The sequence below is a fragment of the Polypterus senegalus genome, chromosome 2 (genome assembly GCF_016835505.1).
Source record: "Polypterus senegalus isolate Bchr_013 chromosome 2, ASM1683550v1, whole genome shotgun sequence".
Classification (NCBI taxonomy): Eukaryota; Metazoa; Chordata; class Cladistia; order Polypteriformes; family Polypteridae; genus Polypterus; species Polypterus senegalus.
In genome coordinates, this window is record NC_053155.1 from 149,601,302 (window position 1) to 149,616,545 (window position 15,244).

At 34.5% G+C, this 15,244-nt stretch overlaps 1 protein-coding gene across 1 annotated transcript in view; it reads right to left on the reverse strand.

Moving 5' to 3' along the window:
- pcca (propionyl-CoA carboxylase subunit alpha) overlaps positions 1-15,244 on the reverse strand; it is a 644,470-nt gene that overhangs the window by 326,424 nt on the left and 302,802 nt on the right. The window contains exons 13-14 of the mRNA XM_039744810.1: positions 7,722-7,865; positions 7,181-7,255 (exon numbers count right to left, since the gene is read on the reverse strand). Coding sequence (XP_039600744.1) covers positions 7,181-7,255; positions 7,722-7,865 — 219 coding nt within the window. The remainder of the gene's footprint in view (positions 1-7,180; positions 7,256-7,721; positions 7,866-15,244) is intronic.

Below are 15,244 nucleotides of genomic sequence, written 5' to 3' on the forward strand. Positions count from 1 at the left end.
GTTTAGGTTCTACTCGTTTAGATGTTGACTGAGATTACATTTACGGGTGACAACGGGATAAATGATTTCTCAAATTTGTTGTGTTACAGCAATACTTAACTTCTGAGCTGCACAGCTTTACTCAGGTGTTCTTTACCAACGCATCGTTTGAATCCATAGGAAGTCCACACAAGTGGATTCAAGTGTCGACGGCACCGATTAGATAGTAAAGTGCTTTTTTCCATAGAAAGACATAACAGGTGCATTAGCGACATCTACTTATAGGGCACCAAAAACAAAGATAAGAAAAAAAATCTACATACAGTAATTGAACAGGACAGAGATTCACAAAGTTGATGTTGAGACATTTGAGAATAACTATTAATCAGAAAAATATATATTTTTACCCAGGCCTAATTACAAATGTTTGCTAAGAAATAAGTGCAGTGTCTGTATATCACGTGTTTTTTAATAGTTCATGCCTGACTTTATCCAGTACAATTCTTCTTCATATACTGTATGTACTATTGGGATTAACTGTATTAGTCAATCCATGAGAAAAACTTAATAATATGAAATGCAAACCTTAAATTCTACTAGTGTGTGCATACGTTGTGATGCATGCCGCAGAGAAAGTTGCATCGTTTTTTTTTTTTTAAGGAATGGTTTAGTTACAAAGATAATACCCTTCTTACAAACATAACTTTGGAGGATGCTGGATCAGATGTATGCTAACTGCCTTTATTACAGAAGTGTCATATCTCACAATAATAGTCTTTGAAATGCGGGTTTCTCCATTGCAGTGGTACTCTTATTCAGTCCTGGGGACCCCATGTGGTAGCAGGTTTTTGGGTCAACCAGTTTCACAATCAGCGAGTCATTTCAACTCTAATTGATCCTATTTAGTTAGATGGTCTCTTTTCTTTCCTCTTATCCTGTATTCCAGCATTGTAAATTTTACATTTATAACACATTTAGAAATATCTGAATTGTTGCTTTAAATGCTTAATTTTCTTTTGCCGTTTCCCTATTAATCTGCTTTTTTTCAGTTTTCTGCTTTAATTGTAGTCTAATAATGACAACTATGGGAATAGCAGACACTTGGGCAAATGATGCACACATACTGTATAAACACTGATTTAGCATTTTATTAGGTACACCAGCTTGTTAAGAACCAGTTTATTCAAACCGCTAACCATGTGGATGGCCCTGAATATAACACAGCATGCAGATATGGTCAAGAGGGTTAAATGTTGTTTTTACAAACATTAGAATTGACAAGACACAAAATCAATGTGGCTTTTGACTGTGGTATTATTGTTGATGTCAGACATGGCAGTTCCATCAACTAAGAAATAGATGTTCTCCTTGAATTTTTTATGCACTACAGCAGGCATATTCAAATAGCGGCCCATGGGCCACATGCACCCCAGAAGCAACCTCTGCGCGGCCCAACTCGTGGTCCAGTTAGGGCTCCAGACTGCAACTAAAATGGTCTTAAATGCAACCTAAAAATAGGCTTTGGTGATTATCATTTCTACCTGGATTGCCAGTTTAAACTAAATTTTAAACTAATTATATTGTAATAGATTTTTTTTTTTAATCATTAAGCGGATGTGCCATTAACATGTGTTTGTACAGGCTATATGTGACTTACAAAAGTTAAGTATGAAGTAATAGAAAACAGAGGTTGCTTCAAGGGCTGGCATGAAAAATAATTTTGAAAGTAAAGGTTTGAATGAGTGCATAATTATACATACAGCAATTATAGATTGTTTACTTGTTGCTTCAGAGTGATATATATACAGTATATATAGTGTTTGTGTGTGCGTATATACAGTATTGTTGGGTGGACAAATTGTAAATGCATGTGGTAGTCTGCTGAGTTACCTGCTTTGCAAACCTGGTGGTCCAGCCTAACATAAAGGATGGGTGTTGCCGTCTTGGGGTGTGTCTGTACCTTTTTACACTAATGTGTGTTTGTTAGATTTTATTGTACGTGATTGCACAGCACTCTTAGTCGACAGCAGCTAGTGATCTGTATATACAGCTCCATTAAAATGTGACACATTTGCACCATTAAGCAGGTCCTCAAGTTAGTAAAGATGAGGTTTATACCTAAAAAAAAATGTTCACGCTCTGCGGTGTTTGGACTAATAGTAAGGAGTGTTTTCACAACATTCAGTATACCAGAGTGAGAAGGATTGTTTTGGGTTAGGAGCCTACAGTACATATCTGTTAATATCAACCAACTTTTTTTGTGATTGCATAAGGCAAGATCTGTTTCTAATGGAGTATAGACCTCTAATTTCCAAAGGTTATTGGCAATTTCCTAAAGCTTAACATTTTGAAATTTCTGACAGGATCATTGTTGAATCATTCAAATCGTCAAATGTGATCAACAGGCTGCTGAATATTTTAGGTTTCTCAGCTGAAGCAAGCGCTTTCAGTTAAAAAGAGTTAACTTCTGCATCAATGTACATTTTTGTTTCCAAGCTGTATAATCCATGAAATGATTTAGCACTTTATCAGTACATGTCAAGTCTTGCCGGTCTTTAAAGTTACTGTGCCTTCGCATCTTTTCATTCCTAAAATTAGTTTTGCCTGAAATTAAACTTGTGTGGTGTCTAGACACTCTCTGCATACAGCACGGTACATACAAATGACTTGGTTGTGCTTTTGCCCCCACCCTGCAGTCATTTGTGGAATATCCTCCATATTTAATCCGCCTGAAAAGGTTCTAGTGTATTTTAAAGGATACTGTCCATGTAAGTTTGTAATAGTGTTTCTCTTAATTATAATTCCTTTAACTAGTAATTGGTATTGAAGCAGTAGTGGAAGGTTCATCTTTTTCACTCATAACATAGAAGGCATTAATCATTACCTTATTTATATTGCAGTAAACAATGAGAGAATACAATTAACTTTTGACATTCTTGCCCTCACTGTGCCTTTGCTTTAAAGCTAACACTATTATTTCTCTTGCTTGCTTTCCAGACTTGCTGCTTAACTTTGCTATATTGCTCAGTAGCATGTATGTGCTTCTTAATTCTTGTTTATACTTGATGCATCAGTGCTGCTCACAAAAAACTGCACGAAAAAAAACATGTCAGGCACAATGACATGCCCTGGCTACAGCGCGCTGGGTTTTTGCAGCCTACTGCTCATGGAATCTTTTCATGGTTAATGCAGTCTGGTATGCTATATATATATATATATATATAATTTATTTCTTTTTTCATAAAAAATACAACTGCAACTGCAGTATTTGTTTTGCAAGATTCTTTAAATGTTTCCAAATGCGGGGACATCTTGTACCAAACAGTGTAACTTTCCAAAGCTCTGGAATATGACATTTAAACTTGGTACGATGATAGTTCTGACAGATTTGGGCACAAAAGAACATTGATTCCTGGGCTGTACATCATAAAACATCTTAGTTATATTCTGTAAAACCCAGTCTTTTTGGAAAGAAATCCTTAAAATGAGCAATCTTTTTTGTTTTTTAATGTATATAGTTGATATGGTGTGAAAAAAATGTTTTTATACATGTACTTTCTTTTAAAAATCTGGAGTGTTCTACTCACTTCTCGTCAGCAATCTGCAACTCCTTTATTACATAAAATAAATAACGGCCATTAATATTAGGGGTTGCAATTTAAATTCAATAATATCAAACACCCCTAAGTGCATAGGAGGTTAAAGACCTCAGTTATCCTGCACAGCCACTTTTCTCATTAAAGTATGTTAGGTTGTTGAACAGTCAATAATAAGAATTCAATATAAGATAACAAACAGCATATATAAATAGGTGATATGTGCAAATACATAATGCATTTTTAACATATGGTATACAGGAGTTCTCAAATGATTCTCTACTAATGTGGTTTATTTAGAACGAGTATGAGACAAAGTACAGGATTCAAGTGGAGAACTTTTGTTTCTTGTTGCAAAGAGAACTGTCTGCAACTTAAAATCAACAAAACCAAGGTAACTGGTAATTAACTTTCACTGCACCAAACAGCCTCTCTATTCAGGAACTAAATGTGGTACACTCATCCAAGTATTTGGCAGAGCACATTACTGACAAGCTAGACTGGTCTAGAAGCACAAAGGAAAGTATATTATATACAGGGCGAGTCAAAACACGTGTTAACATTTGAATGGTGGAAGCAATTTATTCACAAAACATACTTCATACGTGCAAGATGATTTACAGGAATGTCTCAACCTTAGTTTATGATTGGGCTTTCTTTTTTCCATATACATGTGCATTTGATTTCTTTCATATAATGAAATACAAAAGAAAGAAACAGCATTACAACTAGCTAACTCAATGACTCTGAAATCGTACAAAAGAAAAGTGAAATAAAAGTTTGGTAGTGTCAAATGATATGATAAAAACAAAAAAATCAACCACTGAAGCCACTGAAAATGTGGGTCCAACATTAGGCTTTTTGAATGGGTTGTTTTGGAAATAGTTTTCAAATCATTTGGTCTTTTGTTGAGCATTTAATCAAGAATGTAGCTCAAGAAATTCACCGCTTGACATATTTTTCTAGGTAGTTATTAGACTATTTAGTACTTGGAATTAAATTTTATTGCAACTATGTCTGTTTATGAGTCTTTTCAATGCTGTATTGCTCCACTTCTTTTATGGTTAGATTTCTATTTCTAGATTTCTCCGGTAAAATAGAAGCAAAGTTCATTCACCTTTGGATAATAAGACTGGGTCGAATTATTATGAAACTATTTAGCACACTAAAAAGATCAACTGCATATCTAAATATAGACAAATATTTCATTATTAAAAATAAATTGCTTATAAAGCTAGCTAACTTAAACTCCACATATTTGATATGTTGGAGAAAACAAAGAGTACCCACAGAAAATGCTATGCAGACTCTGGGAGAATATTCAAACTCCATACTCACTGTAACCAGGTCAGAAAAGAAACCAGACTCCAAGAGCTGACAGGCAATAGCAGAAACCGCTGTGCTCTCTAACAAACAAACTGTGAAAGTATCCATTAAATTACACAAAAGTGTGTCCCTGATTAAAAATAAAGTTTCAAAATAAACTAAGCATAGCTGTAAACCCTTGCATTATTCCATTGTGATATTTGGATGGACAGTTGGATAATTCTTTACATCAACAACTGTTGAAGTTTCAATAAGGGTTTTGATTTTAGGGTGGGAAATATGAATAGGAGTCTACACTGAGTATATTACACATATTTAAGGGCTTGCTTTAAAATGACCAAGGTTTGGTTTGAAAAAGTAAGCAATGTGGAATTTCTGTGAATATTTATATTGTTTAAATGTATAATTCAACTTTTTTCAGGCTTAGACAACTGAAAGTATAAACATGCAAACACAACGTGGTTTAATTTTTGACACATGAAAAAGGTACATTGCATGTCAGTCTTTTAAGCAATAAATTTAGCTCAACGAAAACTTACACTTTGTCTTTTATGTATGTCTTTGTTCTTAGCATAGGCCACAAATGCATTACTTAATTAATTTGATAACCTTTTGCAGTACAAAACATACCAAGAGTTACTGTAACTGCGTAAACAGAATCAGTCAAAATACTCTGATCTTCCTAAACTACTAGCCATTTGCATTATTAACAAGGATTAATCTCTTATGTACAGATTAGCTTTGATTTTTTTTCTGATTGATCTTTACCCAACCTACTTCAATTCACAGATAACAAACCTTCTAAATATTAATAGCTAGGAAAACCAGGAATAAAACATTTAAAGCAATGAAACATTTAAATCAATCTGTAATAACCAAATATTAATCAAGCCATAAAAGACCGGATTCCCACAGGTGACTTCAAGAGAGAAATACTTGCCAATGAATTATTGTGGGGAGACTTAATCAAAGAGAGAATATCAAAAGAGTATTTGATTTTTGAGTTAAACAGACAATACATGAAGTAATCATAATAGACTAACTTAAATTATAAAAAATAAGCCAAATAAAAAATAACTACAAAAATGTGGACATTTTAAGGAAATTGCAATAAAAATGGAAAAATTGTGTTAAGCATTAAAGGTCAGCAAAAAATGGAAAACATATTTCAAAAACCTATTTTTGGACAAACACCATCTTTTGTAAAATATAAAGCTCTGAGGTTGCAACTTCTCTGCTTATTTATACTGCCAACTCTCAGAAGGAGGGCAAAATACTGGCAAACAAGATCTTTTTCATTAGAGATGTGAGACATTTTGGCTGACTTATTGTTGAAGGGGCAAACACTTAATCCATCTGGCTTTTGCCGATACAGAATGTTTACAAGCTCTTAAGTTGAAAATACACACATATTTAACTGGTTTCATGAATATCTGGTTGAACATGAGAAAAATCCCTTTCAAATAATTTTCATCTTCTGAGACCAAATAACTGAGACACAGTATACAGTTTTAGCTAGAATATAGGACAGATTTCATGGAATTCATATTGAAAAAGACACTTTTGAAAGCGAATACAATATCTGAGGGACAGATTTGGTAAACAACACCACATACACCACCTAATTTTAAACTTTTAAAAACTACTTTAGGTGTGAAGACATTCTCAATTATTGTATAAACCATTTAAATAACATGCATAACAAAAGGCACAAATATACTGTAAACAGTTTAGCTTTACAAGCTGTGAAGCAATATATAAGCAACGGATTTTACAATGTGCTGTGGGAAGAGTTTTTGCAGTTTGTTTCCTTGTTTTACTTTAAACCATGCTTAATTTGTTTTTTAATAATACAATCAGTATATATAATAACACTTAAGCAACTTTAAAATCACTGCACAAATGGTGCAGGAATTGTACAATCACTGGAGTACTGACTTAAAATTTGAGGGTGGTGAGTCTGATACTGTAATGCAGTAACCCTGCTCTGAAATTTAGAATAAGTATACATTTAAACAGCACTCACATTTCACCACTCAAAAACATACACAAAAAAGAAACTATAAAAGTTTATTCAAAGAAACTACTTCTATATTGATAATGCTGCTCTTAAACCTGAAGCATTGTGCCATTGACTTTAAGCTTCAATATTGTATTGACTTGCATTAGAAACACACTTAAAAAGGAAGGTTTTTGGGACAGGAAAATGTTTCATAACACTGAAATAAAAGTGAAGAATACAAGTAAAATGAAATCAAATTAAACAAAAGGACACCTACATTAGTCAGATTTAGAGGTTCAATATACTGTGACAGACGACCAATGGATGGCAGGCCAAATGATTTGTAAGGATCCTGATGGAAGGTAGAAAGAGAGGAAACATTAACTTTTACTGTATATAAAAAACAGGAAACAAGGTTTACTGCAGCTACTAGAAGAGAAAGCTTTTGACATGGTTATTTTTGCTTAATTATCCTCCATTAACAGGACTGATAATTATTCTTCTTTCTTTGTAACTTGCAACTGAAGTACTAATAAATTTCTGGCCACAATAAAAACACACACATGCACACACACTTTACAAGTTGCACAATTATTACCTTTTTTAATTACTTCTGAAAAAAACACTGGCTGAGAAATATTCAGGATGTGGCAGGCAATTAAAAAGGCAAATGTATAAAATAAACTGAAACATACACAGCATAAAAAAAGGAGGGAAGGCCAACAAAGTTAATGGTTACAGCATTAAGACACATCTATATTATGTGATTTCTTTTCTTTTTGCATTGACAAATACACAACGAACGTTCTCCTTTTTACCTCTGCATATACTCTGCTTTCGATAGCCCAGCCTTTAATTGGAATATCAGCCTGTTTCAGATGCAGTTTGTATCCCTTGGCAATGCGAATCATTTCCTGGACCAGGTCCAGTCCAGTAATGCACTCTGTGATGGGATGTTCAACCTAGAAGATTGGAAAATAAAGAACTCTAATTAGTAGAGATTACACAAAAGCTGAGGGAAAAAAAATAAATAAATGCTGATTTTATTTCAAAGTAGAGCAATAAGTGAAACAACTCAATTAAAATATACATGGCCTCATTTGTGTTCAGTACTTCATAAATATTTGTAGATAATATGATATTAAAATAAACCTTGAAAATCAAAACCTTGAAATGACGTGCCTTGACTGAGTAATCTTAATTCTTCAAAGAATTCAATCCTGCCAAATCTCCTAGCAAGTGTGCAGTTTTTAGCACATTGGTTAAGATAACTCTCACATAATTTCCTTTTTTAACTAACACTTCTTGACAAGTAACCAGATTAGTGTATTTTTAAATCAGTGCAAAGTAGCAGAAATGAGCAGATGGATCCTCCTGTGATTTTCCCCCACAGACTTAAGTATGTAGTGCTTAGTATGCACAACAGCTGCATCACAAGTCAATGTACTATCAGCAAACTGCTGCTAACAGCTCGGAGTGGTATGAATGATATTGTTAAACAGGGAACTCTCTGTGTTCATGCACTACATCAAAGATATCATCACATTAGAAGTGCAAAAAAATAACATTTTGGAAGCTGCTCCTGGACTAAAAGTGAAGTTTAAAGTAGTACAATATTTGATTACCTATTCATTCTGTTTCATTGCCAGTACATGGTCTTAGAAAGCCAGAACCCATGTCAGTGTCAAACGGCATCATTAACTTTATAAAATAAATGAATAACACCCCACATTTGATTGGTAACTGGTCAATCACAGCACACATGCATATTAAGACAGATCAGACAAAACACATTGAAATGTTGGGAAAATGGGCAAAAAACATGCAAAAGGGGCTGCAGAAGGAATCTGAACCCATGTCCAGGGACTGTGCGGCTGCAATGCCACTCATATTAAACAATTTTACACAAACATAAACTTAACAATTATATAATAATTGACTTCAGAAGTGCACTCTTGCCACTTCCTGAGCATACCTGACCAGAGCATTTTATAACCCTTCTAATAAATAACCGTGACTGAACAGATGGCTTATATAATTAGCTCTGTTCACAATTCAAGTTTGTTTACAAAAAGGAAAACATCTGAAGGCATCTTAAGGCATTTGATTATGGCCACATTTCCATATAAAAGTTTCACCGATGTTGTGTGTCATTTCTCTTTTATATTAATCTTTACTCACAAGGCCAATAATTATCATTCATTTATGTAAAATCACAAAAGAGCACAGAAAGTGTGACTTTTTAAAGAAGAAGCAATTTGTAGGCTCAAAATGCACAAAAATATGAAAGCACTGGATAACATGTACGGAATTTAATTTCATAAAAAAATATAATAAAATAATGCTTACTACAATGGCTATAAATTTTGGGCTGCCATTTGCACTAGTAGTATATATACTACTAAACATAATATATAAACAACAATTTGTGGTTTAAATGTGCCAAAAAATGTTGTTCCTTTGTGGTCTGTAAAGAACCATGGACTTCGTCTTTGCAATACTTTAAGAAGTCCTGATCCTGGTTATAATTGTTACGAGGTTTTAGACAGCTGAAGCCTGTCCCAGCAGCACTGTGCTAAAACCAAGCACAGACCCTTAAGAGAAGGTCACTTACTTGTAGGTCAGACTTGTTCATTCATACAAGGCCAATGTACGGGTGGCAAGTAAACGTATCCTGCATGTATTCTGGATGCTACTATATAATAAAGATTAACTGATGGATTTGTTGATAAAGTAGAAAAATATGGATTTCAATTTGTTGATGTTATCCGATTAAATCCAGCACTGCTTGTCAAAACCTGTCAAAACTTTCTATATTGTAATTACATTCATTTTTCTGGAAACAAGTAGTATTTTTATTGGGGTCAACATTTCGTATATTTTATCTATAAATGTATTTTGTAAAAATACTTTTAAAAATAGCCCTTTTGCGCGCTCTCTCTCAATTATATATATATATATATATATATATATATATATATATATATATATATATATATATATATATTATATGTATAATTTATAGAAAGGGAGAGCACAAAAGGGCTATTTTTAAAAGTTAGCAAAGTTTATTTTCTATTCTATTCTATACTTTTATTTTATATATATATACAGGGTGGTCCAGATCTAATTATGCAATTTTCATTACGCTATAACTTAAGTTTATTACATAGAGAATTCACAACTGAATGGAGGACAAGAGGGACATTACATGGAAAAATCTGTGAATTAATTCAATGTAAGTCCATTTTGGTTTATTACAAGATATTTCGAACAATTGTTTTGTCTTGCATTGTTTTCCTGCATTGCATTAAAATTTGCATAATTATATATGGGCAGCACAGTGGGTAGCGCTGCTGCCTCACAGTTAGGAGACCCGGGTTTGCTTCCCGGGTCCTCCCTATATGGAGTTTGCATATTCTCCCCGTGTCTGCGTGGGTTTCCTCCCACAGTCCAAAGACATGCAGGTTAGGTGCATTGGCGATCCTAAATTGTCCTTGGTGTGTGTGTATGTGTGGGCTGGCGCCCTGCCCGGGGTTTGTTTCCTGCTTTGCGCCCTGTGTTGGCTGGGATTGGATCCGGTGGAACCCCGTGACCCTGTAGTTAGGATATTGCGGGTTGGATAATGGATGGATGGATATACAGTATATAGATATATAAGTCAATGTGTGTGTGTGTGTGTGTGTGTGTATGTATGTTGCAGCATCACTTCTGAACGGCTGGAGCGATTTTCATGAAACTTGGTACACGTTTCTCATTGGTCAACTAAAAATACTGCAGGGTGAAATCAACCCTAACCCACCCCCTTCTTGGCAGGGTGATCTTGCGATCTTGTATGCATGTTATCATCCAGTTGACACTCGGAACAACCACCAGAGAGCGAGAGCATTCTTTAGGTTTGAGCACCACCACACCCCTGTTGCTTTTGAAATTAAATAGAGTTGGCCGCTTATGAGCATCAGCTGGATGATAACATACATACAAGACTGCAAGACAAGCACATTCATGAGTCTTCATTGTTTGTTAATTTAAAGTTGTGTTTTTTTTTTATTTATATTTTTCTCAAACAATTAAAAAAAAAAAAAAAACTCTTAATTTTCCTCCCAGGCAAGGCCAGGTATTTCAGCTAGTTAGCATATAAATTGCACATCACACACAAAACAATGACATAATATGTTACCGTTGATATATAATTAACATGTAGGAAAATATCCATACCATGATATGCATACTGAATATACGAAGTAGTATAATATTTCACAAATCATCTTTTGCTTTCAGCTAAATTGTCAGTTCATCCAGGAGTTCACAAAAATTTTCTCCAATATCTGCAACCAAAAATGATTATGTTGCAAAATTTTTCAAATCATGTATCAAATTTTACAATTACTTGGTATTTAGGGTATTTTTCACAGTTATTTAAGTGTAATAAAATATAACACACTTCTTAACATAAATGATGTCTCTTTTTAAAATTCTTTAAAGCATAAAACTTTTACATTTGTAGGCGAAATAAAGAAAATGTTTGCAAACTTTGGCAAACTCCACAAAATGTCAATAGGGTAGGAGCAACTGACCTAGTTTTGAGTGGATTATAATGGTGCAATGGTCTTCTAAGTGTCCCCAAGTGCTAGGGAATTGTCTGCCAACAATCCTAGATTGCTTATTGTGGCCAAATGCCACTGCGCCACAATACCTCAAAAACCAGAACACTCATACGGAATGAATACCACAAATAAAATAGAACAAGTGACACAAATTAATAATAAGATAATAAATGAGAAAAAAAAGCATACACATACATACATATAAAAAGATAATGCATTGTGAGAGTACTAATCTTTGGACACACTTTGGCTGTGGTATGAAGCGGTGGCATGGGAGTGGCAAGCTCCATCTCGTTAAGTCACGGCTCCAGGCACAGCAGGAACGATTTTTTTTGTTACCCATATATCTGCGCAGATACGTTACACTTTTTACTTACATCAACAATTAAGAAATGCCTTTTTATTTGTTCACAGTGTTACCTGTGTTTTCTGATATGGGGAGGGCTCCTTTAAGGCTTGTTTTGAGCTGGTATCTGGGCACATGGATAATCTGTATGCATAATTAGCCATGCAATGCTGGTGCTATTCCTTGGCATTAGTTATGCACTAGTTATACTGCAAGCTTTTTGTTTGTTTATTTATTTATTTTAAACAAATGGAAAACTGGCAGTGTTCTCAACCTTTGTGGTGCCAAGATACATTTTTACGTTTTTAAGTTCACTTATGACCCACATACAGCAATCAAAGAGCCTGGGGAGGCTGAAAAGACCGCAAGTGAAGACATGAGTGTGGTTAGAGACAGGGAAAAATACAACACAGCACTGCTTGGTGGATGGTGTGGTTTCAGCCACCTTAATAGCTGAAACAGCATTGGCCAAGTGAGCAATGATCTTACAATAGGTATGCATGAAAGTTCTATACATGTCTGTTTCATCTCTGTGATGTCACAATGGCATCGCAAAGCATCACGAGGAGCATGGAGAAAAATGTTTGCCTAAGCTGGCTACAGTGCAAATTTCCAGGAAGATATTAGGAAAATAAGGTCACTGGAAAATGTAGAACATTCGCTACGAAAAATGCTTTGGCAAAGATTGCTGATCAACACTAATTGGGACAGCTTAGCTGCTACCTAAACAAGCTTGATGGACTGCATGGTCTCCTCTAATTTGTCAGATTTCTTATGTACTTTCATATTCAGGTTTAAAGGTAGTTAGTCCACTGTAAACATTTTGAAGAAATGATTATTATGAGCATAGTTTTCACAACTCAGCCATGAATAGGCAGAGGGCAGTTAGTTAAATAAAAGGCCTTCAACTTAACAAAGTTTAGTGGATTTATTGTAAAGTGCAGTTTAAACAGGATTTCATGCTCTAGCCACATCGTCAACTCCAGCTCCACAGAACAAACGACTGAAGAATTCCACAGCTGCAAGATCTGGTCAAGATCAACTGCAATAAGAAGGTGAAATCATATGCATGTTAGCTTAATTAAATGTAAGCAATGAAAAAGGAAAAAAAACTCCTTAGTAACAAATTAGGCAAATTATAAAATAATATTCTTGCAACGCGGAAGACATGGCTGACTACATAAATATGTGCAGAAAATTTGAGCATAAAAATTTTGAATTTGTGGGAATTGATAAATTTGTGCTTCTCTCTGCATGGAAAAATTTACACAAGCCATACATAGATGGTCTACTCTCCATTTCACTTTAGCACTTGCTTTGTATCATCAATATACTACCAACCCAACTGTCCTTCCCATTCACTCAGAATATGGAACCAATATAGGAAGCACTTCCAAGAGAGAGAAGCTTTTATCTGTGGCACCTCTAAAAAAAAGACACCTTTAACTACCCTCTCAAACTTTCCGTTTTAATGTTTGGAAAATGTATAGGATTAAATCATTTACAGATTTGTATAAAGATAACGTCTTTGCATCTTACGAACAATTACACTTCAAATTTAGCTACCCATCAACACAATTTTTTCACTATTTCCAAATTAGAAACTTTGCTAAACAAAATCTGCCCAGTTTTCCTCACCTCCAAACTATTTCTATTCCAGAAGAAATACTGATCAGTCTTGAAGACTCTTACATCATTTCTATATTATATAATCACGTTTTAAAGTCCCTTCCTTTCAAAGATCCCAGAGTACAGTGGGACATGGATCTCTTACTCAACATTTCAGAAAAGGAGTGGAAGGCAGCCATGCACAGAATTCACTCGAGCTCCATATGCGCAAAGGATAAAACTATTCAAGCTAAAATCTTTTATCAAGCACATCTATATCATTTAAAATTGTTCAAAATGTTTTCAGGGCAAAATCCAACCTGTGCATGTTGCAATCGAGCGCCAGCCTCACTAGGCCACATGTTTTTGGGTGAGCACCAAATTAACATTATTCTGGACAAAACGTTTTAAATGCCTATTAGACACCCTTGGTATCACAATCACTCCTAATACATTAACAGCTATGTTTGGTGTACTCCCAGATGGGCAAACAAACTGCTTTACTCCACTACTAGCACATAGACTTATCTTGATCAACTGGAAGAATCCTAGCCAACCCCCTTATAAGTCAGTGGGTAACTGATGTTACATATTATTTAGAACTGGAAAAAATCTAATTCTCACTTAGAGGATCTGTTCAAAACTTTTTTAGTACCTGGCAGGATGTAATCAATAACGTTTTAGAAGAAGCATTTATATTAGGGAAAGGGATACTTTTTCCTCTTTTCTACTCTTAAAGTTTTACTCTTGCTGTTGACCTTCCACCTATTCTCTTGGGTGGGGGTTCAATTGAATTTAGTCTTGTTACGTTTGACTTGATTGCATGGAGTGTTACTTGCTTTTAATAAAATCAAAAAAAAAACACTGCGCTTGATATTTGTAAACCCATGCAAATTTTAGGCCTACACACTTGTCCATATTTGCGTGAATTTTATTCTGCATTTTCCAATGTTTTACCAGCAACAAACAGTCTTAGTCATGGTAATCTAACAAGGTAATTTTTATTCTCCAATGTTCTTACATGTTTTTTAAACTGGAGATGGCTCTCAATAGTGGGCTTTTTTCTGTGCTCTAACACAACTTAATAAAGAGTGCAAAACACTCTACCTGTGCTTTCATGCATATTGCAATATTGTTTTAGGTGACTTTTCATTGAAATATTAGCCGGGAAATGCAAAGCACTTCTTTTTGCCATGTTTGGACTAATTAAATTCTTGTCAATATGCAAGAAGAAGAAGCAAAGCCCCAAAAAGCATAGTAACCCTGTTTAATGCAGGAATTTTATCAAATGTGCTTGGACTCATAAGATATGTAGTGATTGGTTGATTTTACATTAAATTATGCGATCACTGAATCTCATAATCCAGGAGTAACTGAACATTATCAATGAATACTCATTCACTGATAGAGTAGTAACAGAAATAAAAATGTAATGAACAAAAGTAAATGATTAATAAGACGAAAAGTCAAATGTAACAATATCTACATCATAATTTGATACATTCAAAACAAGAAAATTAATAAAATCATTAGTAGCAGGTTGTACAAAACTGGGAAAGGGTCCCTAGTCTGAGAAAGCGGCAATACAGTTAAAAGCACAGAACACGTCACAAGATAATAAGGTACAGAGAAAAAGTATATTTATCATTTTACAATACTATTAAATTTTACTTCAGGTACAGGTGCATAAGAAAGAATTTTCCAACTCTGTTTGTAATTCTGTCTTATTGCCCGTTTTTCACACTGAACTTGGCCTGATGATTTTGTGAGGAAGGCAGCA